Consider the following 26,934-nt stretch of genomic DNA (forward strand, 5'->3'; position numbering starts at 1 on the left):
TGGCCTGCAGGAGCACTAGCTGTGAGAGTGCAGAGCTTGTTTTTATTTTACATGGTGGAGGAGCATGCTGTGGACAAACATATTTTGCCATGGACTACTGTCACAGGATTAGGTCAGTTTAGAATTGTGGATTTATCAAACTGAATCCTGGCTCCTAGTTCTACCCCAGTATTTTTTCAATAAAGTGTGACAAACCTCTTACTAGCTCTGTATGTTGGTACTTGTTCTGCATCTCTGTTGTGTGCTCACTTGGCAAGTGGCTGTAGGGTGCCCGTCGGGTCTAAGCAAAGTGGGATCTCTGCTGTCGCTGTCAGATACAGAACTGGCAGCCACGTGGGAAGGGACAGCACAGCAGTCTGCCAGGTACCACCACAACTCCTGTTCCAAGCCTGCTCCTTGTCTGTGTGTGGTACTAACAAAAGCTGAGAAAGGAGAGGCGCTCTAGTGATTTGTTCCAAAGCATGCTCCTGATATGGATAAAAACACTAATGAAGATCGACAATTCAGGCAGAATAAATCTCATCCTGTTTGTACAGGGAAACATTATCCTATACATGCAGAACACTTTTAGAATATTTTTAGAGGCAATCTCTAGTGAGCATCTCTAATTCCTAGTGCTAACTACAGATATTAATAATGGGACAAATTAGACTCTTTCATCACTTGTAGGAGCTTTGCATTTCATATGTGGTCGCGGGTGTTTTTATTCTTGTTATTTAATTGGTATATTAAAAGCCCATGGTTTCTTCGTGGTTTGGGCAGTTCAAGAGTTTTAGGCTGAGGAAGTGCTAATGTGAATCTGGTTGGTTTAGAAACAGGAAATTGAATCCAAGGAGTGATACTAGAGAGGGTCTAAATGGATTTGTTTGTTTTGTATATGTATCTCTCTGAATTGATTTGTTTGTGTATGTGTATCTCACTTGTTCATATCAGATCATAGCTCCGTTTTTACAGTTGATGATAATTTTTGCTGTATCTCTACCATGCTTTGGGTGTATGTGCTCACAAATGAGCACGGAAGATAATTACTGAGCAAACAAATCAAGGGACAAAATAAAGAGCTACAGGCTTTGCATTAAAAATATTCTACCTTTTCTAAGATAAAGATGCAGAAGAGGGGGAGGAAGAATATCTTGTGATTAAAGGATGGCAGTGAAAATCAGAACTTGATTTGTTTTATTTTCTGAATGTGCTACAAGAGACTTCTGCTTGCACAATTGTTTAGCTCTGTATCAATTGCATAGCCTATAAAAATACAAGAATAGTAGTACTTGAGATGCTACCAGTTTGCAAAACTTAATTCAGGGCTTAATCCATTAGTATCTGTAAAGGATTTTGGGTTCCTCTAATAGAAGAAGAAACAACAACAAAACAAAAACAAAAATCATGTCAAAACAAGCTTATAATCAAAATAAATGTAATTTTCCTTTAGTTGGGCTTTGAAATATACCATCCACATTTACAGAAGTATTAAGACATTAGGATAGCAAACTTCTGGGTAGTTTGCAAATTACTTTACCAGAGTTAAAGCTCTTGTGTTTTGAAGTGTCTAATGGTTTAGGCTTTCTGGTGTAAATCTGCACTGATGGGTAACAGAGATGGAGACAGAAATCTACAGAAAGGGATTTTGCTCTTTGTCTAGAAGAAGTGAGAGAAGAATGAAGGTACGAACATGCTGAATTAATAGGGGAGTATGAAGGCTTCAGGCTGCCTTCCTCCCCACACAAGTGAAATGTCCTCTGAAATAGCAGCACCCTGGGAGGTTGCCTGAAAGCCTACCAGGTGTTTGTTTCCTGTCATTATTCCCTGTTCTCATAGCATGCTCTGCTGGTGTTGCATGCTCCTCTGAGGCTGAGGATATTGCGAGTGCTTGAGAGGAGATGTGGCAGCAAGGGCAGTGGAGATGGGGCTATGGGTGGTGGCAGCTGTAGGACCACTGCTCAGACATGCATGGACAAGGATTTTTTTTACAAGGCCACTGTTCCAGGTAAGCAAAACTTCCTGTGCTTCCTGTCAGGTGAAGAGCAGTGGGGCAATAGCATTTACGAAAGATCTCAGAAAATGTCTTCCTCTCACCAGCTAGGTGTGGAACGGCAGGAATGGTGCATGTCTCTGTGACACATAACATTCAGAGTGCTTTTATTAAAGGTGGTCTCCTTTAATTCGCAAGCAGTTCACAAGTAAGGGAATCCTTTAAAGACTGTTGATTTTATTAAGCCCTAGCTCCACAGAGGTATAATTGAAATCAAGGCAAATCAAGGCAATTGGATACCTAATTGGCAACTAGTTGGATGTATACAAACTGTTTAGATATCTGACTTTCTACATGTGTTTTGTGATGTACCTGTTTGAGGCAGGCTTCAGTTGTAACCCCCCAGTTTATAGAGCATCACTTTGAGGAATAGACATATCAGTGTAAAATGGAAAAGAGTGTTTTATCCAGTTGCCAGCTCTAACACCTGCATTTCTTGCCTGTATTCAGCAGTCTGTGTGTATACTCAAGCTTCTGCAAACCGAAGATTATGCCTAGTGTAAATGCAAGAGCCAGTAAAAGTTGTGCTTATGTACATTTATAGCTCCATATGATAATATCCATGAAATACTGTGTTTCAGATAAACTGGCTTGTGTTTGTTAAGCTTACTTTAATCCCCGGCACTCATAGAAGAACATGCCTTTTATGAAATGTTTTCTCCCGGTGAACAACATCTCTCCCGAGCCTCATACTCCCTTGCATGGAGAAACTGCTGACTGTGATGAGATTTGGATCTTAAAGTCCAGGCCCTTAAAGTCCAGGTTTCCAGTCAGTGTGATGTGTTTCTTCTAAAATGAAAATGCCAGGAGGAGCTGACAGGTCTTAATGAACAGATTTTTTTGTTGTTGTTCTGTGGTTTGTTTTTTTTTTTTAATGTTAAATCAATCTTGACTGTTCTTTTTCATGTATAATGATTTGTTCTCCCATCTTGAAGACTCCATTACCTTCTTACTGTGTTTAAAAAATGAACAAAGAAATACATCAGGTGAAGAATGAATGTGATCATACTTCCAAGTAATTATTGCAGCCTTCCTTGCACAAACTGACAAAGTGTTTTCTCTACTTGCAGCTAAAACAGGAGGTGGGGAGATACAGTCAATAAACAGGAAATGTGAGAGAAAATGGTATGAACATCAAGCTGTGTTCCCCTGAGTATAATGCTAAATAAAGATAATAGAGCACAAATAAGATGTATAACACCAAGCAGACTTTCTGTGTACTGTTCTGAACCCGTAATTTAAATTTGGATCTATGCTGTGAAGTAAAAGAATAATAAAAAGGAGCTTGCACTAATTTTGGAAGACTTATAGAAGTGCAGCTGTAGAAAAGGGAACTCCTTTCCCAAATAAGACATGAGGATGAGAAAGAAGGGGAGAGTACAAAACTGTTCCAGAGTCATGGCTGGGACCTATGTTATCAGGAAGACAAATTTCTCCCACAGAGTGGACTTCAAAGGAAGCTTTTTGAAAAGAAATGTTCTCATAAGTAAATTGCGCAGCTCGTATCGATTCAAGGTTGAGAGGTTGGTAAAACCCCTGTCCAAATGTTAGCAGGAAATAAAGCTGTAATAACAGCAGCCGTTCTCTGACATCAGCCCCTTATTTATAGGCACCCTAAGGAGACTCTACCCTTCAGTGATGATAGGGAGATGGGCTTTATCTTTCTGTAGCTGAAATAGCAAACACTGTCTTACAAGCCCTCTTTTCAGACTACACTATAGATTTTACTCCTAAAGGTGGTTTGACCTAAAAGACATCGCGTTGCCTGAAAATAGTAGAATTTCCCCATAGGTTTAATGATGAACGGACGATGTGTATTTGAGATACAGATTATTTAAAAATTACTCTTGCATTTAAAATCTCAGCTATATTTAGTTCCCTTAGGACTCTTTGCAGCAGCTTGCCCAGGTCACACAAAATGAATGAACAGGCCATGCCAGGAATGAAAACTGACAGTAACACAGACCTGTGGAAAGGAAAAGTCATCCAAAATACCTCTGTGCTAATACCCTACAAAGAAGGAGATAGGAAGGGGGGAAGCCTGGAGTGAAGAGAAAACAGTTAAGCCATTTTTAATGAATGTGCTTTAAAGGTTGTTAGGAAAATATTTTCATAAACAAGGGAATAAAATTCTTCCAACTGCTTGTTTAGGCATCCGTCTTTGCTTGGTTTCCTGATCCATCTTGGCTTATGTGAGCGATGGGGATAAGGGGCAGCTGCTGGCTGGCCTTTCTGAGCTGTGAAGGGCTGAGATCTCTGTTCCCTAAGCGGTAGAGAAAACCACACCGTGTTGATCTGCTCTTTTGAGTAGCACTGGTTACTTGGCATTCCTGTGCCTTGTCAAAGAAAGACCACAGTGTCTTTTCCAAAGAGAGCATTTACAGACTTTAGCTTTCTTTGTCATGCTGCATAACCCAGTAGAATTACCCTGAATGGACTCTAAATGGTTTCCACATGACCTCGGAGTACAAGCACTCTGAGCTCTGGGCAGTGCTAGAAGGATGGCTCTTGTAAGCTAACAACACAAACAAGCAAAAATGAAACATCATTATCTATAAACACTAGTAACAGGTTAGCTATGTAAAAAGCATATTTTCAAACAGATCATCTAAAAAAAGCACTCTGAAATCCAGCAGCTTCACTTATTTACCTCATTAGCTTCAAGATTTCTCACAAACCATATATAACATTTCACAAAGTTCACTGGAACTTTCTCCCTCACCTCTGAAGATGTTTGCACCAAACTTCAGGAAGCTGATAACCTGTGTATAATCCCCTTCCTAAAGCTCAAAAGGCCAACTGACATCTGCTGAGATTTCACTGCTTCTGTTCCCTATGTTCTTGCAAGGCTGCTTGCTTGATGGGCTGCTTCCTCTCCAGAAAGCCTGTGCCAGCGAAAAAGGCTATGGCAAAATTCAGCCCAAGTTTGAGTCATGGAAGGCTTTTTGGGGCTGGCTTTCCAATCTTGCAGCCTTATTTCTATACCTATGTAAGCATACATACAATATATGCTGAATAAACATTAATATATGCTAAATAAACATTATAACTATGCTTTCCAAGTTATATGTAAAGGTATCCTAGGTGAAACTTCTGGTAACTTTTACTCACTAGTGCAAATTCTTTGTTGAGGATCATCTGCTCCACCAGTGATGACTCATTGTGGAAAAGATGAGGCTGCATGTGACTCCACATATGGGGAAACCACCAAAACTCATCCACAGATCTCAACAGCAGGTCATCACCTTCATCTTCCTCTTCAGTCCCTGCAAAAGAAAAAAAGGAATAGAAAAGTAACAGCAGAAAATGCCCATACTATTATTAATATTATTTGTTTTTCCCCTCAAGACAGAAGCTGCTATAGAACCTGATGTCTTTGGCTCTGATTTCTCACCATGCTATAGACAAGCTCTAGCATATCACAGGAGGAATAAGAAATACTATGTGTGCTAGCAGACTCTCTATTCCTGACGCTCTGATAATTGATAGGAATTCTAACAGGAATTTAATTTTAAGGGTGGATTGTTGTTCTACGTAATACACAAGTTTTTAGTTCAGGCTCCCCATGAAGATGGAGGATGGGATGGACTTGTACCCACCTGCCTTGGTCCTGGTGGGTACTGCACAGATGTAGCTGGCCAGGATGGCATTCAGAGTGCTGTGTACCTGAGTCCTGCTAAAACCCAGTTTCACTTATAGCTACCCCGTAAACCTCAGCAAACTGAAATCTGATCATTTCTGGTAAAATGTGAAAGAAGTTTGCAATAATTTCAAATACGATTAGGTAAAAAACAAGTAACTAATTGCAAAAGGGTTCTACACATTGTTTCCTATGGTTCAGTGTTCCATTATTGCCACATTTAATCTCTAAGTAAAATGAATAAAAATTCCTGTGTTAGTGAAGAGTATCTGCTTCAGGCAGAAGCAAGCATGTGTGGTTATAACAAAGCAAACCTTCCATTTGAGAAATTATACCGTGCTATTTCCACCATCTGCAGCATATGTCTCCAGTGCTTTTTCAAATTGGGAAGGCAAATTTACATTTCACTAACTTCACCCTCAAATTACTGAACGATATTCAGTTTATTGCAGCCTCCTGTCTTGCTCCTTTATCATTTTAATTTAAATACCTTTATTTAGCTCCAAAGAAATAATTGTCAACATCAGTCTACTGAGGCAAACATAGCTTTCTTTTTACAAGCCTTTCAATGTTTGCAAAACTCTTTGGAAGAAAATATTCCATAGATGTCACTGTTTACTTCTGTGGCATGAAGCAGGAACACGTAGAGATGTGCGTGAACTTCAGCTCTTTCTTTTTCACATCTGCAAATGTATTTTGAAGAACGGTGCTACACAAGGAGAGCATTGCTTTGAAACTTTCTCCCAGTGTCACTGAATCAATTTACTCCCCCCTGTAGCACTCTGCAAGTTCTAAGAATGCATAAAGTTGCTCCCATGGATGGGAGTGCTTCTGGAAAAGAGAAAACAACCTTGTTTTCTAGGTAATTCCTTACTGAGAAGAAAGGACCGATGGCTGCCCTGTCTGTTCCATCATGCAAAACTTCTGTGTGGTGCATCTGTTGAATGACTGCTCTCTTGTTTCTTGGGGTATGTGGTTCACTTGCACCCACCCGGGGAAATGTGATCAGAGGGGAGAAACTTAATGTAGGGTTTCAAAACGGGAAGAAGAGAAAAGGGTAAGAGTCTGTGTAGCCATTGAAGAGCTCTTTGTTAACCCAAAGCTAGAAAACTGAAGGTAGGGATGAAGAGAAAAAAAAGTGCATATTTCAAGTATGTAAAGAACTATGATCATTTGACATAAGATTTAGGTCAATGGATAATTTAATATCTTATCGTCGTTTAAAGTAGAGTTTGGTTCTTGAAATAAATTATTCTAATATCACATTTTTTCCCTACTAATTTATTTGTGAATTTAGATACAATTCATCAAAATTTGCAATTTATGTTTTTCTTTATTATTATTATATTATTATAGCAAAGATAAAACAAAGTAAAGCCTAACGCTTTCAAGTTTCTACAAACAAAAGCCCCCTGTAATGGCAGAACTGGAACAGAAAGGTTTGAAGTTTAACACTTCATGGAGATTTCACTTTTTGGAGTATAATTTTCTTCACAAGCCTTTAAAAAAAAGTTTTTTAATTTTTATAAATTCTTAAGTAGATGTATTTAAAAAATTCAAGGGTTTAATGGAACATTTATTAAGTGCTTATATTGTTTGAATATTTTTCCCAATCCTTTATTCAAAGTACTGAAAGCAAAACAAGGAATTGTGAAGTTTTGATTTCTTGTATAATCAGTATTCTCTGTGTGACTTCCTATCTTAATTTTTATACGAAATCTGAAAATTGCAACAGGTGTACAATCAAGGAGGTGAACATATACCTACTTTGAGAGACAGTATACACTTTGCAGAGGTAGGTAATAATTCAAAGTTTGATTGCACATAATAAATAATACTACATTTAAAGCTACAACTGTAGCTTAGAGGTCTCTTGAGCTCAAAACTGAAACTAAGTTTGAAGTTGCTATCAATAATCTTAGAAATCTTAAATGCAAATAATGCGAATCCTGAGAACACCTTAATTTCTATTGCCACAGCATAAACAAGAGGAAGATGTTTGCTAAAACAGTATAACCAAGAGGTTCTATTCTTTTTTTTTTTTTTTCTTTTTTTTGCTATCAGCATCATGTCTACAGTGCTTAGTTTACCTGTGCTACAGAAGAAAACATTGGTGGCATTAAGATGAGGAGCAGTGACGCTAATGTTTCAGTTGTACCGGTATGAAGGCATACCAACTAGGACTGGTATTTGTAGTACAGATGTCAGCAACATCTTTTGATGAAAATGTATAACTGTTTAATCTGCCAACACATTCCCATGCTCATCTCCCTCCTGTAGTTTTAAAATGATCCAAGTTTTGGAAAGGAGAGCAAAATCACACATTAAGGAAGTCAATAAGGCACAGCAATCTCGGTGCGCTAATAAAGCATGTTGAATACCTGATACTAAAAGCCTCTCTGGGTAAACAAGCTACATTTACAGTAATTAAAGAATACCTTTACATGTTTTATTTATAATGAGTCAATAAAGTGTATACTGCATGGAGAATACTTTGGAATCGTTCCGCTAAGCTGATATGACAAAATGCCGCCACTGACTTGTAAATGAAGTGCTCACTTAAAATCTCAGATGCTTCACTGAGTACAGAGAGCAGCGTGTCCCTTAATGGAGGCAATGGCATGCTTCAACTCATTAAGTAGTTTTGTGCTATTTTGGTAAGCCTTGAGATCCTTCAGAGCACACACACACTTGCACATTTGCCTATTTTCTCTCTCTACAGCAGCAGTAAATCTGAAATTGGTCAGTGTTATATCAGCTGGGCAAGCAAACCTGTGGACTGGTAGGAACAGGCTCCACTAAGAAACAGTAATGGCATATGGAAGTGATTGGGACTGACAAAGAAAAAAATCTATGGGAAGGTCAGGGGGTTGATTTGGTAGGAAGGCTGCATATTTTGTGCCAGCCACTGCTCAGGATGTTGTAATATTTGCAATAAATTATCTCCTTTCCCACCTCCTCCCTTCCTTGAATTATCTTTCTCCGTGGTGGACACTGAAAAGACTGATGCCAGCTTTACTCTGTAGATGGCCACAATAGAGCAGCATCCTGTTTTCCTGCTTTAGAGTGGCTCAGAGCCTTGGGCTATTTTTGTTTATTTTGCTGTATTACGTGTATGTCCAATTAATCTCCAGAAGGAATAACTATACAGGCAGGTCAAGATGAAGTGAGCAGAATACTGAAGGTCTGTCTCCGAAGTTGCTCTCTAATCACAGGTCTGCCACTGGCTTGTTATATGACTCCGGGCAAGTAATTCCATCTCTCTCTACCTCTCATTTTTCTCAGACTCTGCAACCTACATCTTCAGTCTGTAAGGTTTCCTGGGCAGCAGTTGCCTAGCATTATGTGTCTGCATGAGGGGAAAACATCCTGGACTTTCAGTGGTGCCTGAGAGCAACAGTGATACTAATAAATAATTTTGGTTTCCTTCTCTCTACTTATCCTTCAAAAGAATATTCATCTGCCCCTCTCCCAGCGTCTTTTGTACTCTTCTAATTCCTAGTGAAATGGAGACATAAGAGGTGGACGAGCTCACCTGGATCGCGTTCAAATACTGGTGAAAAAGGGAGTATTGCTGCACCTACGCTGCAGTGGGAGACATTCACCTGGCTGCCCTATTTTGCAGCTACTTTGTGGCCTGTTAGAGCTTGGACTGCATCATTCTTAGCTTTTAAACTTCTCTCATCTTCGTGCTGCTCCAGTGCCTCCACCTCTCCTCTAAATAAGCTTCTTGGCCTCCCTAGCATCACTCAGGCAAGGAGTGTCATTAGATGTGGCTGAATGTGTTGACAGCTGAGAATTTTGGAGTTGGTCTTCAAAGGTGAGAAGGGTACAGTATGAGGCTTGGAAAGGAGGACAGTAGATGTTTCCATTGCAGTGAGTCTGCAAAAAAAATGTGTCTTTTTTTTTTTTTTTTTCCCTGGCAGTACTAGGGAGCAATGTGGCTCAGCAACAGCAGAACGAAGCCTGAGTGGAGCTGCACCAAAGTGCTAGGGAGAAGGTGAAGGGAGAGAGGAGAAAAAAAAAAAAACAAAGGGGGGACATTACACTATGGAGAAATGGACCAACAGAGAGAAAGGAGTCATAAATAGGAGATGTAAAAGCACCTAATCTCCACAGAGACATGGTGCTTGTGTGCAACTTTTTATTGCATGCAGTACAAAGGTAGCAGGGTTTCAATATCCATTTAATACAAATTTCTTTTCATCCTGTTTTCCTTTTTCTTGCAATAAGAATGAATTTCTGAATCGAATGGTTCTACCTTTGTCATCCCTCCCAATTGCAGACTGCTGAGCTAGATTACCTTTAGTCTTAGCAAAATCAAATTTATCCCATTAAAATACTTCTGCCTCTTTAGAGGTTATGAGACATGGTTTTTTCAGTGTTTTATATTTCATCATACCTGCCATAGTGGTAAAACCCTAGTATGTCTTCTCTGCTGTCCTGCATTGTGCAGAATTATGGAGATCTTAGCAGCTCCTTTGCTTCCTTTATAACCCTAAGGTTTACTACCACACGTCTTTCAGAAAAGCACCAATGACATCTACATATTCCTAAGAACCTCATCCATAGCCTACCATTGTTCCAGTGGGCAGTGAATGAGACCCTGGATGCTAAAATACTGGAGCACATATTGCCAACTGCTCCACTGAGTTATTGTTTTATTTAAAAAGGGCATGTTTAAAGCTAGGTTTAAAATCCTGTCACCTATTTATCTGTAGCTACCTGAGAGCATGAAGTTCCTTCTTACCTGTGTGGTAAAATTTTCCTGAAAATCCAAGGTTGAAGGTAAAATTTGCAACCTGAGTGCGCAGTAAATTTTGAGTCTCTAGTAAAGCCTGAAATAAATAAGAAATTAACATGCATTTAGAAAAATGAATATTAATTTTTTGTATGCCTCATTTTAAAAATTGTGTCCAGCTGAGGAGATACAACAAAGAAGATCTTATTAAATGTTTCACATTTTATTTTAGGGTCATTCTTATTTTTTCCCTTCCTTCCTTCCTTCCTTCCTTCCTTCCTTCCTTCCTTCCTAGACTATTACAGTTAGCCTAATTTTCTGCATCAGAGTTTGATGATCTAGCAATGCTAGCAGTAGTATCTAAGTACTGAAGTACATGATGGTTTTATAACATGGACAAAGATACTACATGTTATTTGCAATGATCTATGGCAGGACTTGAATCCAGCCAATTGAGAGTCTGCAATATACTAAATCTCTAAGTCACACTTACTTTGGGTTATTAATGAGGCTTGATAAAATGTGCTTAAACTACAAAGTAAAATTAGGAATACTGCTTGCCATCCAGATGTGGAGGCATTAGGATTTACTTACCTGCAGAAACATTTTTGATTGTTTCTTAAGACCTAATTCAGGATTAAGCGTAAAACTCCAATTTTAACCTATGGTAGAAGTAATGTCCATTTTTCTCATGTCTGAAATTAAATCCCTGATTATTTTTATTCTCTTCACGGAAAAGATAAGACTAGTCTAAACAAAACAGAGGAAAAGGTCTTCATCACCTACCCAGTTTTTCATGGACATATTTCCAACCAACAGAGAAAAAGATAGTGGTTCAGTCTGCATGAGCTATCTACCTCTATTGTTAGATTGTCAGCTCTGAACTGCTTCTAAAGATAGTCCTTACTGCTCAGATGTCTGCTTTGAATCACCAGCCCACATAATCTGGACGTGCTACATATGCAAGATGGATAGTGCATTTATCTCCCTATTGGTCTTGCCAATGTTGAATGGGTTATAAGCTCTATTTTCATCAATTTTCCATGTCTCCATTATTTGGCTCTTGAGAACTTTTCCCATTATCTATTAATAACATTTCTATTGATTGAATGTTCATGTTCTTGCACAGTTCAAAGACAAAGTGAATGCAGTGGTTTACACACAGTCCAAGTCCACCTAATGTTTCCTTTCATTTGAAAAGATTACATTTAATATGTTCATTAGGAATTTCACTTAACATTACAGGAAAATAGCATCATTTTTTTGCTCAACCTACTGGTATAAGGAAAGAAAGAAAGGAAGAAAGAGAAGAGAAGAAAAAAGAAAAGAAAAAAGAAAAGAAAAAAGAAAAGAAAAAAGAAAAGCAAAAAGAAAAGCAAAAAGAAAAGCAAAAAGAAAAGCAAAAAGAAAAGCAAAAGACAAAGGAAAAGAAAGGAAGGAAGAAAGAAAGAAAAAGAAAAAGAAAGAAAGAAAAAAAGAAAAAAGAAAGAAAGAAAAAGAAAGAAAAAGAAAAAAGAAAGAAAGAAAAGGAAGGAAAGAAAGGAAGAAAGTCAGAAAAGAACGAACGAGTGACTTGTGACCAAAAGTATAGTCAATCCACTGTAAATGGTGAATCAGCAGGTTAAGAGGCTAATCTGCAGCTAGGTGGCCTATACAATGTTAATCCAGACTGGAGCTAAACAAAACAGGTCTGTGGTGGCACAATTTCTCATATTTCCTTTGCACTGCAGCTACTGTCAGCATTCGTTGTAGGCCATTAACTTCCTAAAAGTACTGACCACATGCTAATACAATGTACACATAGACACCATGCATGTTGGAATACAAGTCTCCTTGAAATCTTCATTTGCTCACAATTACCTTCTGTAATGGCATCATTTGGGTGCCAGGCAGCTCAGGAGTGTAATATAAAAGATAGCCAGAAAGTGGCCTTCCTTCCTTGTTTGTTTGTTTGTTTAAATAGAAACATTTATTGGGTGTTAAGGAAGATGTAAAACAACAGTGGTTATCAGCGATAGCTGCATACATTGGTAAAGGAAATGATAAAGCAATCTAATGACGGTAAGTTGTATGCTTGAGCATTGCATATTAAGATAGTGGTATGGTTTCCAGCTTGTATTGCAAGGTATTTAATAAATTGATTATTTCACTCCTGTGACAATTTCACATGTCACTCTATCTGCATGCTACATAACAACTAAATAGTCACCAAAACATAAAACCTTGGACATTTACACCACTGCTGGTTAAAACATTGAGGAAAATCCCCAGCTGATAAAAACTGGCACTAAACTGACAACATTAAGGTCATAAGCATAGAATCTGAGTCATTATATTTTAGAACATAATTTTCCAAGCTATGTAGAGCATTTTATATATGCTGAGAAAGACTGATGGGCTAAGCAAAATCAATTCAATTTTCCTTTGAAGAAAGATCACCTTGAGAAATTATCATCGCTTAACATATAGAAAGTATGTGAAACAAACATCATATCACTTTATTTTTTCTCTCCAATTTCCCTCACACTCACGTCTCAATAAGATCACAAAACTGGTAGATAGGCAGAAGCCTTCCATCCCAGCGAGGTCTCATTAAAAACACAGAGTTAGGATTAAGATGTAAATCCTGTAACCTGCAGTGTGTCAAGAATTTTTCTCTGTCTAAAGGGCAAACCTGTCACTCAGACTGGATTTGGCTTGCTCCTGAAGTCTTGGTTTTATTGCAATTTCCATATACGCATATTAACTTAGATGATATGTGGCTAAACTTCATTTTCATGACCTCACCCCATTTTAATTCTAAGAAGATATTGTCAACTGAGTCCAAACATTTTGTCACTGCTTGCCTGTCTGTAGAGAAGGGGAAATTTCTTCCATATCCTTAATACCAAAACCAGTACCCATTTAGGTAATTAGGGTCTATCATGCCTATTTTAATTAATATATATTTTCAAACAATATTGCTAGTTACTGACACACCACTCTCACTGGTAATTTTCTAGAGTAAATAATGAAAGCTTTGTCTCCTGCAGGTACAGCCCTGAACAGCACACAGCATAGAAAAGTGCTGTGGCTGGAAAAGAGCAGGCAACTTTCTTTCCTAAGCCTTCTTGCACATTCATAGGTTGTTTGTTTGTCTGCTTGTTTGCCTGTTTGTTTGTAATGCTGAAGCAAGGCTAGCTGTTGCGTGGGCAGGAACGGCGTCTCTGGGGTTCCTGGATGGTGCAGCCTGGAGGATCTGTGTGTCCCTGCCATCCGGTGCTAGAAACCTTTCCGGGACTCGAGATGTAGAAGATTGTATTCTAAATGCACTTACAGAAGGGTTTTGCAGGATGTAGAAGGATTATTGAATTTTAACAGCTGGAAATCACACCCAAGACCAGGTGCAAATACAGCTATTCACACACTGCCTGGGTCCTGCCATGCCACCCCTGGCTCCCCTTGGCAGCCCTCCTTCCCCAGAGGCTCACCCGTCCCCACCCCTGTCCCCTCATGTGGTGATCTTGGGACTCTGACAATTTTTTTGGGGGGGGAGAAGGGAGATTCATAGAGAGGAATGTGGGAAAAAAAGCATGACAAATCTTATCTTGTAGAGAAGATTTTGCCTGGATATTTCCATTTCCCACAGTATTTACTTCTTATCTGCCAATATACATCTTTTCCTCAGAGTCAGTGGGATTATTCCCTCTGCTCCAAGTACTGGGGTTTAAAAGAGTTGTAAGTAGAGGATGGCTATTTGCTTGTGAAAATGCAATTAGCATTTTGCCATTGAATGCATAGAGTTGCATTAAATCAATAGCTGTAACTCACCATTGCTGTTTTGCTGAACAGTTAAATTAACCATGGTAAATAATTACCATTTCCCAAGAAAAGAACCACAGAGCATGTTTGCACATGGACAAGCTGGTATGTCTCAGTCCCAGGTTAAGCAAATAGCTTTTTTTTTTTTTTTTTTCCTCAAGTATTCCAAGTTGTTCTTTCAAATACAAAAACTTAATTGCCAGGAATCTCTCAAAACTTGTGGCTTTCATTTTATTAATTGATTCTTTGCTTTGTCAATAAGGCTTCTCTCTGTGACATCTACAAGATACAGTTTCTTCTTTATATTGCATTTACATTCAGCAGTATCTTACATTAATCCATATAATTACCTTTTGTAGATTTGAAGTTGTCGTGTCTTTATTCTTCATAATTGGTGTATCTATTAAGCAGAAGTGATATTTTCCTGCTATGTCCTTGTTAATTATAACTCTATCCTTCATTTACATAATAAACTTTTTGGGGCGATTTCTGCAGTAACATTTCATGGCTAATAGGAAGCAATTTGCTTTCCTTTATTAAGTACATTAAAACTTCATGCCCCAGACATCATTGACTGTAAACATTTGATTCTGCTCAAATTTAATGCACCAAGGCATTTTGCTCTGCCATATTAGGTTTATTTATGTGCTATGTTCTGGATTGTTAGCTGCTAATGAGACTTCAGCTCTTATTGCTCTAAGGCCTGAACACTAACCTCATTTTAATGAGTTCATTATTTGCTGCCTTCTGAATGGAAGACAACAAATTTTCCTTTTAATTAAAGGTCAAAACACCTCTGGCTAAGGAAAGTGAAGAGGTTATCAAATCCTTAGAGAAGGTAAAAGAATGACTTTTTCTGATTTTGATGCCAAGCATGGGCAGGCCAGGCTGAGGTAGAAGGTGTTTCTTGGGGGACCAGAACTCCAAATCTAACTAAGCTAGGTGATAACAACACTAAAGCATGGTAGCGAGTGTTCCAAGACATGGAAAAAAAAAAAAAAAGAAAAAAAAAAGTAAAAAAAAAGTAATCCAAAGTAATTACAGAGGCTTTACTCCTAACCCAAAGATCTGTGGATCAATACTACCGCGAGAACATAAGCCCTTGTTGCATGTGTGATGATTTATAGGGTGCGGAGGACAGATGCCATATTAATTGAGCCAACAAAATCTAATCTCATACTTGTTATTGGGGAAAGTGAGGCAAATGTAGTCAGTGCTGGGGGCTGTTTATAGTGAGACAGATATGTGCAACTCTGCATATGTGTGTGCATATGCAGGTAAAGGGATAGGTGAACCCCTTCTTGGAAAACACGGGGTGGAAATTTTAGTGAAACCAAATAATGGATTAATTAAAAGAATTAAGATGCAGCCCGTAACCTTTGTCTAGCATTTTACACCCAGTCACCACCCTACAGGTGCACCTCTTTTTTGTGAAGTTGCTCACCCCACAGCTAGTGGTGTTAGGGATATGAAGAGCATTTGTTAAGGAAGAGACTAGTGTCTGTGTGAACAGCTGGTGAAAACCTAAAATTTGTTTTTGGAAGAAAATCCTAACATTTTGTGAAACAGACATTGTTTAGGATGAAACCTAAAATAGTCAAAATGTCCTTATATCAACTCTAAACATATTTTCCACTAAAATGAACCAAAATTCCTTACTTTTGTAGATGTTTCAGGGCCCCTCCCAGAAATTGCTGAAGGTGTCTGAGAACGTCAGGAGAAGCGTAGGATGGGCCCAAGATTTGCATTAGCCCACTGGGTGGTAGGAAGCCCAACATATCATTCAGGGTCCTGGGCATGCAAGTGGCCTTCCAGAGACAGTATAATGAATGTGTTTTTTTTAAACCAGCAAAACTCAAGATCTTAGAAACTGGAGTTCCCACCTCTATGGCAGGGATCTCTGTAGTCAGGGTCCCCATCCTGTGGAGCGCTCCACTAACTTGAGCTGTGGAGGAGTCTAATCCCAAATTACTACAAAGCCTTTCCACAATGTGGAGGATGGATGAGAAAGGATGTAGTACTTCCCACAGTTTGGAATGAGATCAAGTGAAGAAGGGAGAGTTAGGTATTTCTGCTTTTCAATGTATCTATAATTTGCTGTCATCCTGAATTGTTTCATTTCCCCAGAACCATTCTGGGAAGCACTTCTGATGTGGGAGGATGTGCCAGTGGCAGGCATCCCAGGACTACATGGCCGAGGTTGCATTGCCCCATCGCCTTCTGAAGGATATGACTGAGAATCTTGTCAAAAATGGGCTAACTTTCCATTACTCAAAGTCATCATTCATTTGGGAATGGAATCTAGTGCTGGGTAGTAGTGCCACTGCTGCGGTTTTTTCTCTCTTTGGTGTGTGTGGGCATAAGATATAAATATGCTGCCTATATATACATTATTATTTATTTGTATATACTGCAGATACAAAATATATGCAAATATGTAAGTGTAGATATTATGTTAGAGTAAATCTTCCTACATATGTTGTTTATATACATTTCTTAGTAATAGTGTTTTTGTCTGGGACAGATTGCCCAGAGAGTCTGGGGAATTTCTGTCCTTTGAGATACAAAAATCAGGCATGGGCAAGACCCTGCATGGACTGATCTATCTTTCAAGTTACCTCTTCTTTGAGCAGGGGTTTAGAATAAATCACCTCCATAAATCGCTTCCGTCCCAAATTATTTTAAGATTCGATGAAGCTTTCCCCTGTATTTTTCACTTCAAGACAGTTTTCTAAAGGTTCTTTGGTAGATACTTGTTATTAATACCAAGAAGTCTTTTAATGCATTTATACATTTTTGTTCCTAACATCTGTCTTTAATGCTTTTGCAGTTATACAGCTCTGAGGTTCATTCCCAAGCTGTTCTGTGCAGCAATTTGCTGGTGGTCTGTGGAAAGTTGGAGGACTACAAAGTAGTAGTTTTGCTTTCCAGCTGTAGATGTGTAGAAAAAAAAGAAAGAAAGAAAGAAAGAAAGAAAGCAAAGCAGCATTTCTTTCCACTGGAAGCAGATGTTCTCAGGATGGGATGTTTGATTGCCTCTTCCTGCTCTTGTTTCCTCCCTGAAATCTATGCTAAGAAAACATCTGACAGTGCCCGAGGTAGTTTTGGCAATCTTCAAAGCCAATGCAATCTTCATAGCACTACTATGAGATTGTAAATCCCAGTAACCATCATAAGGCTAGTGGAAGTAGCTAGTCACTATTTTTCTGATAGAAAAACTGAATTTAAAAGAGGTGATGAGCAGCCTAACTTCACTGACAGCGTCAGTGCAAGAGCAGGATTCTGGGTTCTTCAGATTTATCTTTTTGGTTTGGAGCACAAATTTCTGCTGTAAAGGGGACAATCTAATCAACTGTATCTGCACTTATTAAAACACAACACAGTGATGCATTTATAATCCCAGTAAAGTGTTCACTGATTTCTGTGTGCTGAGGATTTCAGCCCACTTCACAGGTTTTTAACAGAATTTTAATAGAAAATTAATTAATGCTATAGTGTAGAGATTATAAAGAATTTACATTATTGACTTGTCAGATCTTAAAAGGAGTATACGGGTTAAAGTTAGTCAAATCCTTACTGGGATTTTAAAATCACTCATACTATTTACCCTGTACCAAAACTGATTTGAACAGATGTTAACCAGGCCTGGATCAATGGGCAACTCTCAACCCTCACAGACCCTTTCCCCCTTTCCCTTTCCCTTTCCCTTTCCCTTTCCCTTTCCCTTTCCCTTTCCCTTTCCTTTCCTCAAAGACTTTCTTTTCTTTTATGACATTTTTTATATAATGTGACATACAAATTATGTAATTCCAACTACCTGGTGAAGACCACTCACCACTCCTAACAAGGTGAGCCAAGCTTCAGCCATTGCCCTGTGTTAGTGAGATGGGACTTCTTTCTTTTTTTTTCATATTTATTTCTGTGAAGTACTATGCTAATCTATAGTGCTATATAAATAATTAATAGGAAGGGCTCTGATGATGCTGAACACAGCCAGCTCTGTCTGCAGATCTATTTTTTATTATAGAGCTATTATTTGAGTCTGTTCAGCATTTCCCTAGAGTAGCTGTCTTAGTGTGAGGTCTGGGAGGATATGTGGGTTTATTTGAAGCAAGAAAAAAAGTCATGTTTTGCACTTATATGTAATATGTTTATTGCAAACAGAAGAATTTATTTTTCCTTTTTTGAGTGCAATGCCCAATTTGATCTGCTTCTGCTACTATTTCATTACTCTGTCCCAAAGTCAGAAAGCAATCAGGAGTCTAATTGCATTTCATTCAGCACAGAGGACTGCATCTGTTCCAGTAAAGGTTCAGCTAGTTTCAGCTGAATGAGATGAATGGGGTGATATTGCACCAAATTGACCAGCTACTTGTGGCTATCTGCCTAATAACATTGCTTGAGAATTCAGAAAGCAGCTTTTGGTTAGGTGATCTAGAAACGATGATGCCATGGAAGTGTCGATTCAAAATGAAGAGCATTAATGAAAAGTGGGGTTTGTTTTAACCAGGACCATATTGGTGAGTTAATGCAGTTCCTTCCAGCTCTCCAGCAGGACCTGGCTGAGGAAGATCGAAGGGATTAGGCATGGGGACCAGCTGCAGGTGCTGTAGGAGCAGGGCATGGCTGCAGGCATTACCTATTGCCAGTGATTACTGTCCTCTGTTGGTGTTATCTGCAGAAAAGATTTACAGACTATTTGGGAAATCACTGAGGGTCTCTAACATAAATCATTACTGATGCTGAAGGATTTTTTAGCAATACTAATCAGGTCTGCTGACAAATCTTAGAAGGAGAAAATCCAGCCTGTGCCCAAACCAAGAGTGGGTATTCTCTGTGGTCATAGGGATGGGGCAGCCTCCTGGCACTAGCCCTGCTGCAGACAAAGATCCCTCCTTGCAGGTTGCACGCGATAGCCTGTGGCACTTTCAGCTGTGCAGTACAGGGCTTGAGAGCTTATTTCTTATCAGTTCTAATTTTTCAAAAGCTTAAGCATTTTCATCAAAAGAAATCTCTTGCAGGAAGGCCGTTCAGACTTGGAATCAGGAGAAGGTAATCTGCCAGCTGTAGATGAAGGATTTTTGACTCAGTTTCTAAAACAGCATGATAGGAATGCTTACTTTAGTTTATATAGTTCTCCTATCTTCTCCCAGGCCACCTGCCCATTAAAAGGAAAACTGTGGTAGGTATTTCTGAACAGCCAGGTACAATTGTCTTGCTAGGGCATGGCCCTTCTGCTGTGTTTGTAATGTGACAGCAATATCAACACTAGCAACATTGCAACTGCTTGTTTATCATTTGAACCAGAATTTAATGGCTGTAGCAATAGCTCTTTTTTTTTTTTTTGAAGAAACTGTTGAATCTGTGTGACATCCATCAACATTTCCTCCTCCTGTTGATGCAGGCCACACCGTAAAATACACCAAAATGACTGCTTTCTCCATTATAACTCTTTTTTTTTAATCTGTTCAGCTGCAATAGTGTGGTTGTCTGCAAGTAGAGTCAGTAAAGGCAGCTCTTAGATGAGATGCGGTAGTCAGAAGGATAGGCTGAGCGTGCGGCTTTCTCTGCTGGTTCCTTTTCCCTCGGACATAAGGGTCTGCGTGTCTTGTGGATGGATCTACCATCTAGCTTTGATTGATCAAAAAAAAAAAATTGAACGGGAAACCATCTCAAAGCTTTAAGGGGACAACATCAAAATTAAAATAGTATGTTAATAAAATATTCATGTTCAGTGATCTGTATTGCAGCAAACTGTATCGGTGTCAGTCATTGTGCTGCACATCACTAACAGTAAAACACAGAGACTGTTATTTACAATTTCATCTCAAGTAATGGTTAGGCCATGCCAAAAAAACAAACCAAAACAACAACAACCAAAGTCTCCCCATCTCTGTCACAATACAAATACAGAGTAACGGGTAAGTAACATTAACAACTGCATTTACTTTTAATTGTATGTGTTAGCTTTCACTTGTTTCTTGGTTGTTCAGAATTGCTTCTTTATTAAAAAACAAAAACAACACAAAACCCAACCAAAACCAACAACAACAACAAAGACTTGTTGGTGGGCACTTGGTTTTAAAATATTTAAGAGCTGGAATAATGGAGACCACCTTATTTGTCTTCTTTAATTTATGGATTTGGATGTACTGAGGTTTAATCAGAGTGGTTTTTTGCTCCTTTACTGCCATTGGAAATCATTTTCTGGGGTAACCTTGTCATAAAAATAAAAATTCCTTCAAATTCTAATTATGGACATTTATCTCTAACTTCTGAACTCCCACCTCCTATCTCAAATTTATACTTTAAATTTACTGCTTAAAACCAAACTGATGTAGACGCTTTGTGGTGGAATTATTATTTTTTAACACACATTTAATCATAAGAGAGATTGGAACAGAGGTGATATATTCAAAGTTCAGGTCTGTCCTTCAGTTTTCAGAATGGGTATGTTTGTGTGGTGATGGATATAATCAGTGGCTTCCAAGGGGGTGCCTTCATGTGTTTAAATCAAGGCTTCTAAAACTTTCTGTCTGGGAGGGGTAACAAGGAAACCATAGCAGCTAGTAATTTTTCTGTTCCTGCTGTCAGTGGTAAAAAATGGCAATGTCCAAAATATCCAAATGTAGAAGGACAGAGCAGAATCATGGCTCTCTTGGGCACCTTTTGTCTGTGACAAGATATTTATAAAATCATATTCTCAGCATGCAGAACTTTTCAGTTTCATTGCCTTTCTCATCATTCGTTGCTGTTTTTCCCCTATAACCTCTTCTGAAGTAGGTAACTGGAATTTCAAATTGTCCACTTGCTCCTGCTGTCCTTTCACATTGCTTCTCGCACCTATACACCAGCTGTGTCTCTCACTTCCTATCTTTTCCCCTTTGCAAGCCTTTCTATTGCCACCCCACTCTGTAAAAATCAGAAACCAGGGAGTCTAAATCCATAGGATACCGAAGAGCACCAGTTTCAGCACAGAGTGGCTGCCGGGCAGGCACAGCACTTTTGCCAGCAGCTACAAATGCCCCAGTCCCTGTGGACTCCATAAACACAGAGGTGGTCCCAGAAGCTTTGGAGATAGGTGGGAGCAAGACGATAGATGGCAGTCATTGTCCCTTCCCAATCTAGCCTTGCCCATCTATTTCACTGTGCTGTTCTTGGGGAGAGGAAGATGGAACCTGAACAGGTAGAAGAAGTCATACTTGCTTGTACTATAAGTAAGACCATATATTTCAGCAAAGTGATAATATTGTGTTCTGGTATTCTTTTTGGGCAAAGTAAATAACGCCTTAAAATTGGGGAAGTAGTATCTAAACATTTTGCAATATTTCTTGACAGAGATACAAGTGAAATCCATGTACCACACAGTCTCCTTTGCATTTTCTTCCAATGATCTAGTAAAGCTTCTATTTTAAGCAAACCCCATATTAGAGTTAATCAACATGCTAGTTTTATAGGTCCCCTTTTATCTTCAGTTGTTTGGAGTTAAACATCTGGATGCAGTATGTAGAAAATGTAGCTGTGCTACAACTGGATTCCCTGCAATGGAGTAGTCTCACATAAATCTGTGTTAATGCCACATTTTCTTTATTCTCTAACAAAAAGAAGGCTCACTAGGAAATTCCTCTCAACCAGCCTTCCCTGGCAGGGCTGTGGAGACTTCTGTGCCTTCATTGGTCATTCTGAGAAATGCAGTTCACAAAATCTTGACAGGCAAGGATGTGCTTTAAGAATCACAAGGATTAAGTGTTGCTTCTTAATACTTCTGAGATGTTTCCTACTTCTCTAGCAGAGCTTAACTTTTTTGACCCTTCTGCCTTCTTCATGATGCTATCTTGCATTATCGAGGGAGCTCACTTCAGTGTTTGATTGTGTTTCTTAACAGGAACTGGAAGTTTCTGTAAAATGGAAAGGGAATTGCATGGCAAATGTTTTTGCTTTAAACCACACTCATTTGTTTAACCAGAGGTCAGACTCTTGCTGCCCCCTCCATGTCCTACAGGTTTCAAACTTAGAGTAGAGGGAAATTAAGTCTGTTTTGTCTTTGAAGATGGCTTCAAAGACAACTCCAATCCATAAAATCCTCCAGCTTAACATTGCTTTATCTTTCCCAGTACTTGAAGGCAGCACAGTAGGTTGTCCAGCGAAGGAAGCTGAAAGATTCAATGCAAAATGGCAATGCCCATTTTTTGCCCATAAGTTTGCTAATCTTCTTTTTTTCCTCTCACATTCTGGTAATGTTATTCTACTCACTTCTCTCAAATGGTTACATCAAAGGGCAATATGTTCTCCAATAAAATCAAGCCGGATCATCAAATGAGACTGACAAATTTGAAATGAGCCATTTCAGAGGTTCCAGTAGGTTACTTCATCATAAAAGCAAGTAATTTTAGGTAAAATGGAGAACAAATCTCTATAAACTAATAGCTAGAGTAAATGCATCAGGTCATAGATGTACAGTTAAAGAGTATTATCACGCCATTTCCAAAAGGAGAAAAATCGTACCCAGAGCAAAAACTCAAGTACTGCCCTTTTTCAGATCAGACTTGATTGGAGATTTGGAAAAAAGCCTCATTTTATTGAGAAATTCAAGTGGTATCAGGTAATTGTCTCAGAGTATGAAGAATTTTCTTAGCACTTCTAGTGATCCCTGAGGAAGGAATCTTCTGCTAACAGCAAGCCTTTCCCTCTGGCTGCAAAACCAAAGGCAGATCCAGGGACAGCAGACAGGTCCAGGTTTCCGGTGGTTTTTGCAGGTGAAGTTGGATACCCAAGGTCCTGGATGAGATCCTATGCCCTGTGATATTTAGGATGTCACACCAAATTATCCCAGCAGCCCCCCATGCCTTCCCAGTTTAACCTCATGGAGGTGCTCGTGGCAAGCTGGCCCATCCCAAGCTCCCTGAGCTAGGGACAGATCCCGTCTGGCTTTCGGGGCTCTGAAGGTGACCCTGAGCAAGGGCAGCGGCTGTTGGTGGGAGGTCTGGCAGGGAATTTCAGCCACCTGAGAGCAGAAGAGGATTTGGATGAATTTCCTAGTGTCTGATGGAGCTCATCCCTTTCTAGGTACTGCTAAATCATTCTTGACAGGGATGACTTATCCCCAGGGCTCCTAAATCTGCTTCTGACAAGCAACCTTTTTTGCTGTTGGAATGCATTGGATTTCCCCAAGCATTGTGCATTTTTGAAATATTTCCTGTTAGAAAGGTATGCTTGTTCTCTGTTTGAGCTCTTCAGTCCTTGCTTTGCTAAATTACACAGGAAGAATAGTATGCTATGCCGTAAGTACACAAAGTGAATTATTTGGAAGGAAGAGCAAACGTTTCTAGCAAGCATGTTTTAATCAGAGGTTGTTTATTGATGTCTTTTACTATATGTTTTCTTGGCTGTGGGAAGAGGTCTATATTTGAATTGGAAAATAATTTTGAAATTTCTTATTGTTTTCCCCAACTTTTCATTTGCAAGGGAACTTATTCCTATGTTATATATATCCTTCCACAGGTCATAATTTTTGGTGAAAGATTCAGACCGTATGCTAGAAGGAGAGTATGTCTTCCAAGCATAATAATGTCTGATGACAATGATAATATAGTGAACATCTCTGTTGCTAGAGTTTGTTATCCTTTCATAAGTCTTACTATATATATATATATTTCTATTTTCACATAAGTGAGAACATCAGCTGTCAGTCTTCATGGTGAATAAGTTTCTAACACTTAGGAACAGTGAAGAAAGCTCACCAGAATATTAAGTACTTGCATAGTAAGTATTATTTCAGAAAACATAAGATACACAGAAAGGACAGGGTTTTTGTTTGTTTGTTTGTCTTTTTTTAAAAAATATTCCTATTTCAAAGCCATTCTCATACACTTAGGCGGTAGGATGAAAGTGGCATTACTGAGCCAGTTACCTTTTAAATCTTGTTGCTTTTAATCTTAGTCATTATAGGTAGCACTTTTCTCTCTAAATATTCCCATTGAAAACTGTGTAGCTACTTGCAGTGTAAAATATGAATCCATGCAACTTAGGTTCATTAAACTGAGAAAAATATGTTCAGTAAAGTATATACCTTTTAATTATAGGTGTTAACACTAAATTTCCACTCATTTCTGGAGAGGTTCTATTACTCTCCTAGCTGTGGGGGAGTGCCATAATTTTATTTTATATGGGAATAGCTGCTTAAAAATCATAAATACTGGATTGTTCTGATAGGTTTCATTTGGCTAATGCTCTTCTACCCAAATGGGATTGTTTGACAAAGTGTACTTTCAACTACTGAAACAATTTACAACTGTGAGATGAGAAATAGCTGAAAGATAGGTGGTATTTTTCCATTGTGTAATATCTTCCTTATTCTAAGCTCTTCTATGGGCTCTACACTCCCCCTTCTTTGCCCCCTTTCTCCTCTCCTGGTGCTCAGCATGACAAAGCCTTTGCTTTTTGAGGCCATAGGTCCAGCAAACAGTCAGTGAAATCAGTAAAACCAGAATATGTCTATGTAAGGAGTATTGGCTGTTTTGTCATCAGCTTAACGGCAGAAAAGTATTAGAAGATTGGTTTTAATTTAATTAGAAGGCTGAGACTTTTCTAGCCTTTTTGTGTGCATTTGTGTCTGTATATATCATGGTGAGCTGTAGCTTTTTCACATTCACAAGCTTAACACTGGCATTGCACAGAATATTGTCCAATACAACAGTAGACGAAAGAAAGGATAAGTAGTTATGAAAGTACATGATTCAGCCAAAATTTTCCCCCAACACATTTATCCACTTAAATGGTTTCAAGCGATTTTACTCCAGCCTGCTGAGCACTAAAAGGGTGTTCAAACAGCACTACACTGTCCTCTTGTACCCTTATGTCAACAGATTGACTTTTTATTGACTTTGGAGAATGCCCTCTGCAACATACAGGGGCTTGTTGGCTGTGCCCACTCCCCACAACGTAAACCATAACAGTAACAGTAAAACAGTAATAAACTCCCCTTTCTAAAGACAGTTTCTTTTTTCCCTATGGCTTAGTGTGCTATAATATCAACTATCAGCACACAAGGGAGCAAAAGGGAATTTTCTCTTACCCTTTACAAAATCTCAGAAGAGAGAAAGGGTAGCTTGCGTGTAGGTAATTTTACAACCTCGACTCAGCCAAGATCTCTGGAAATTTCTAAACTTCCCTCCAGCATCTTATTACATTTGTGAAGTCAATGTGTGTATCGTCGACTCAAAATGTTGCCTTATATTAGGTAAACAAATCACTACGTGTCACTAGTCCAAGGCTTTGCCTCTTATTCCTCAGCTTAGAAATGGACCTGCTGCCTGAAGGTGGAGAGTAAAGCCCCTCCAGTCTTTAACAGACCGGCTCCGTAACAACCTACCTCATGATATTTACAACAGTGATGGGTAGCTTTTATTTCCTGATAATGTACTGGCACCATGTTCCCAGTTAGAAGAGAAATAATAGTGAAAGCATATGGGAAACCTTACTCCCTTTCCTAATAACAAATACAGTGGAATTACACTTTATAATACCACAGACATATTTGTTTATGATACACATAAATCTTGGGCTATGTTACTAGGAAGACACATGCAGAGCTTTTATATTAAAGAATTCACATTCTGCGGCTAAACCTATTTTTGAAAAAAGAAATCTGCTTTTATTATTAACCATGTAGAGTATAGCTTCTGTACCACATATGTCTGGAGCTTCATTAAACATCCTAAATTAATAATTGTATAGAGTATTTAATCTATATTAATTATAGATAAATATAGATTAGGTCTTATGGATTCATGCATAGTCCATTCATTTCCAAATATTTGTGATAATTTGTTGACAAATCTACAGTGAAGATTATTACAAAGGAGATCTTCAGCCTCCCCTAGGGATTCTATGCTACAGGAAGCCCTGATCCAGGGTCTGCTTTGATCCTCATCCCTTGAGCCTCTCTCCCATATTCTTCTTTTCTTTACCAGGCTGCTTTTCCCCTGGTAAAACCTGCTCCCCTTACGATCCTACAGCCCCGTTTTCATCTGTGATTCCCGCATTTCTCTCATCCTTGTACATTCACAGCAATAAACCAGGCAGAGGCAGTAGGTCTGGCTTGTCTTCTGGATGTAGAGTTATTTGATGCTTGCTTACGGCTAGCAGAGAGGGGGTGAGTGGAGCACTCGGGCACCCCTGGGGTGGCCAGCTGGGACCACCCGGCCCCTCCATGCCCTGGGATCGTGGCCAGAGCTGCTTCTGCACAGAAGAGGTTTGAGGCCAAACTCTCTTGATATTGGAATCGATATCAAAATTTCTGTTAACTAAAATGATCCCAAGCTTAGCTTTGTGTCTACGCTATTAATGAGCAGGCCTACAGACCTCTGCAGAGTTTAAAAACCCAGGGAATGGAAAATTATACTGAGATTTACCCTTCTAAAACAATTGGACCTCAACCAAAAAAGCACTTGTGCTTTCAATAATCACTGACAGTTTTAAGAGCCAATATTTCAAGAGTTTCAGGGAAGGCAAGCAAATACTGTATGCTGTCAAAAATGTGAATTCAAACATTCTTTATATAACCCATACTTGAAGGTCTGATATTTTGGGGTTGAAAACATAAGTCCTTGAAGCCTATGGCTTTGATTCAATCTGATTCAATCAGTGCAATTCAACTATAATATTGAGACAACTTTTTTAAATTGTCTAAATGTTGACATTTTGCATTTAATATGTTAT

At 38.8% G+C, this 26,934-nt stretch overlaps 1 protein-coding gene and 1 long non-coding RNA gene across 6 annotated transcripts in view; one reads left to right on the top strand and one right to left on the bottom strand.

The window, feature by feature from the left end:
• Positions 1–4,637, top strand: part of LOC125183096 (uncharacterized) — a 37,898-nt gene extending 33,261 nt beyond the window's left edge. For both annotated transcript variants that reach the window (XR_007164270.2, XR_007164271.2), the window contains one exon: positions 3,103–4,637. This is a non-coding gene — a long non-coding RNA (uncharacterized lncRNA). The remainder of the gene's footprint in view (positions 1–3,102) is intronic.
• Positions 1–26,934, bottom strand: part of NDST4 (N-deacetylase and N-sulfotransferase 4) — a 155,556-nt gene that overhangs the window by 44,914 nt on the left and 83,708 nt on the right. For all 4 annotated transcript variants that reach the window (XM_048066489.2, XM_048066491.2, XM_048066487.2 and 1 more), the window contains 2 exons: positions 10,423–10,510; positions 5,144–5,298 (listed from right to left, as the gene is read on the bottom strand). In XM_048066489.2, the coding sequence (XP_047922446.2) occupies positions 5,144–5,298; positions 10,423–10,510 (243 nt within the window). The remainder of the gene's footprint in view (positions 1–5,143; positions 5,299–10,422; positions 10,511–26,934) is intronic.

Source organism: Anser cygnoides, chromosome 4, assembly GCF_040182565.1.
Source record: "Anser cygnoides isolate HZ-2024a breed goose chromosome 4, Taihu_goose_T2T_genome, whole genome shotgun sequence".
NCBI lineage: Eukaryota > Metazoa > Chordata > Aves > Anseriformes > Anatidae > Anser > Anser cygnoides.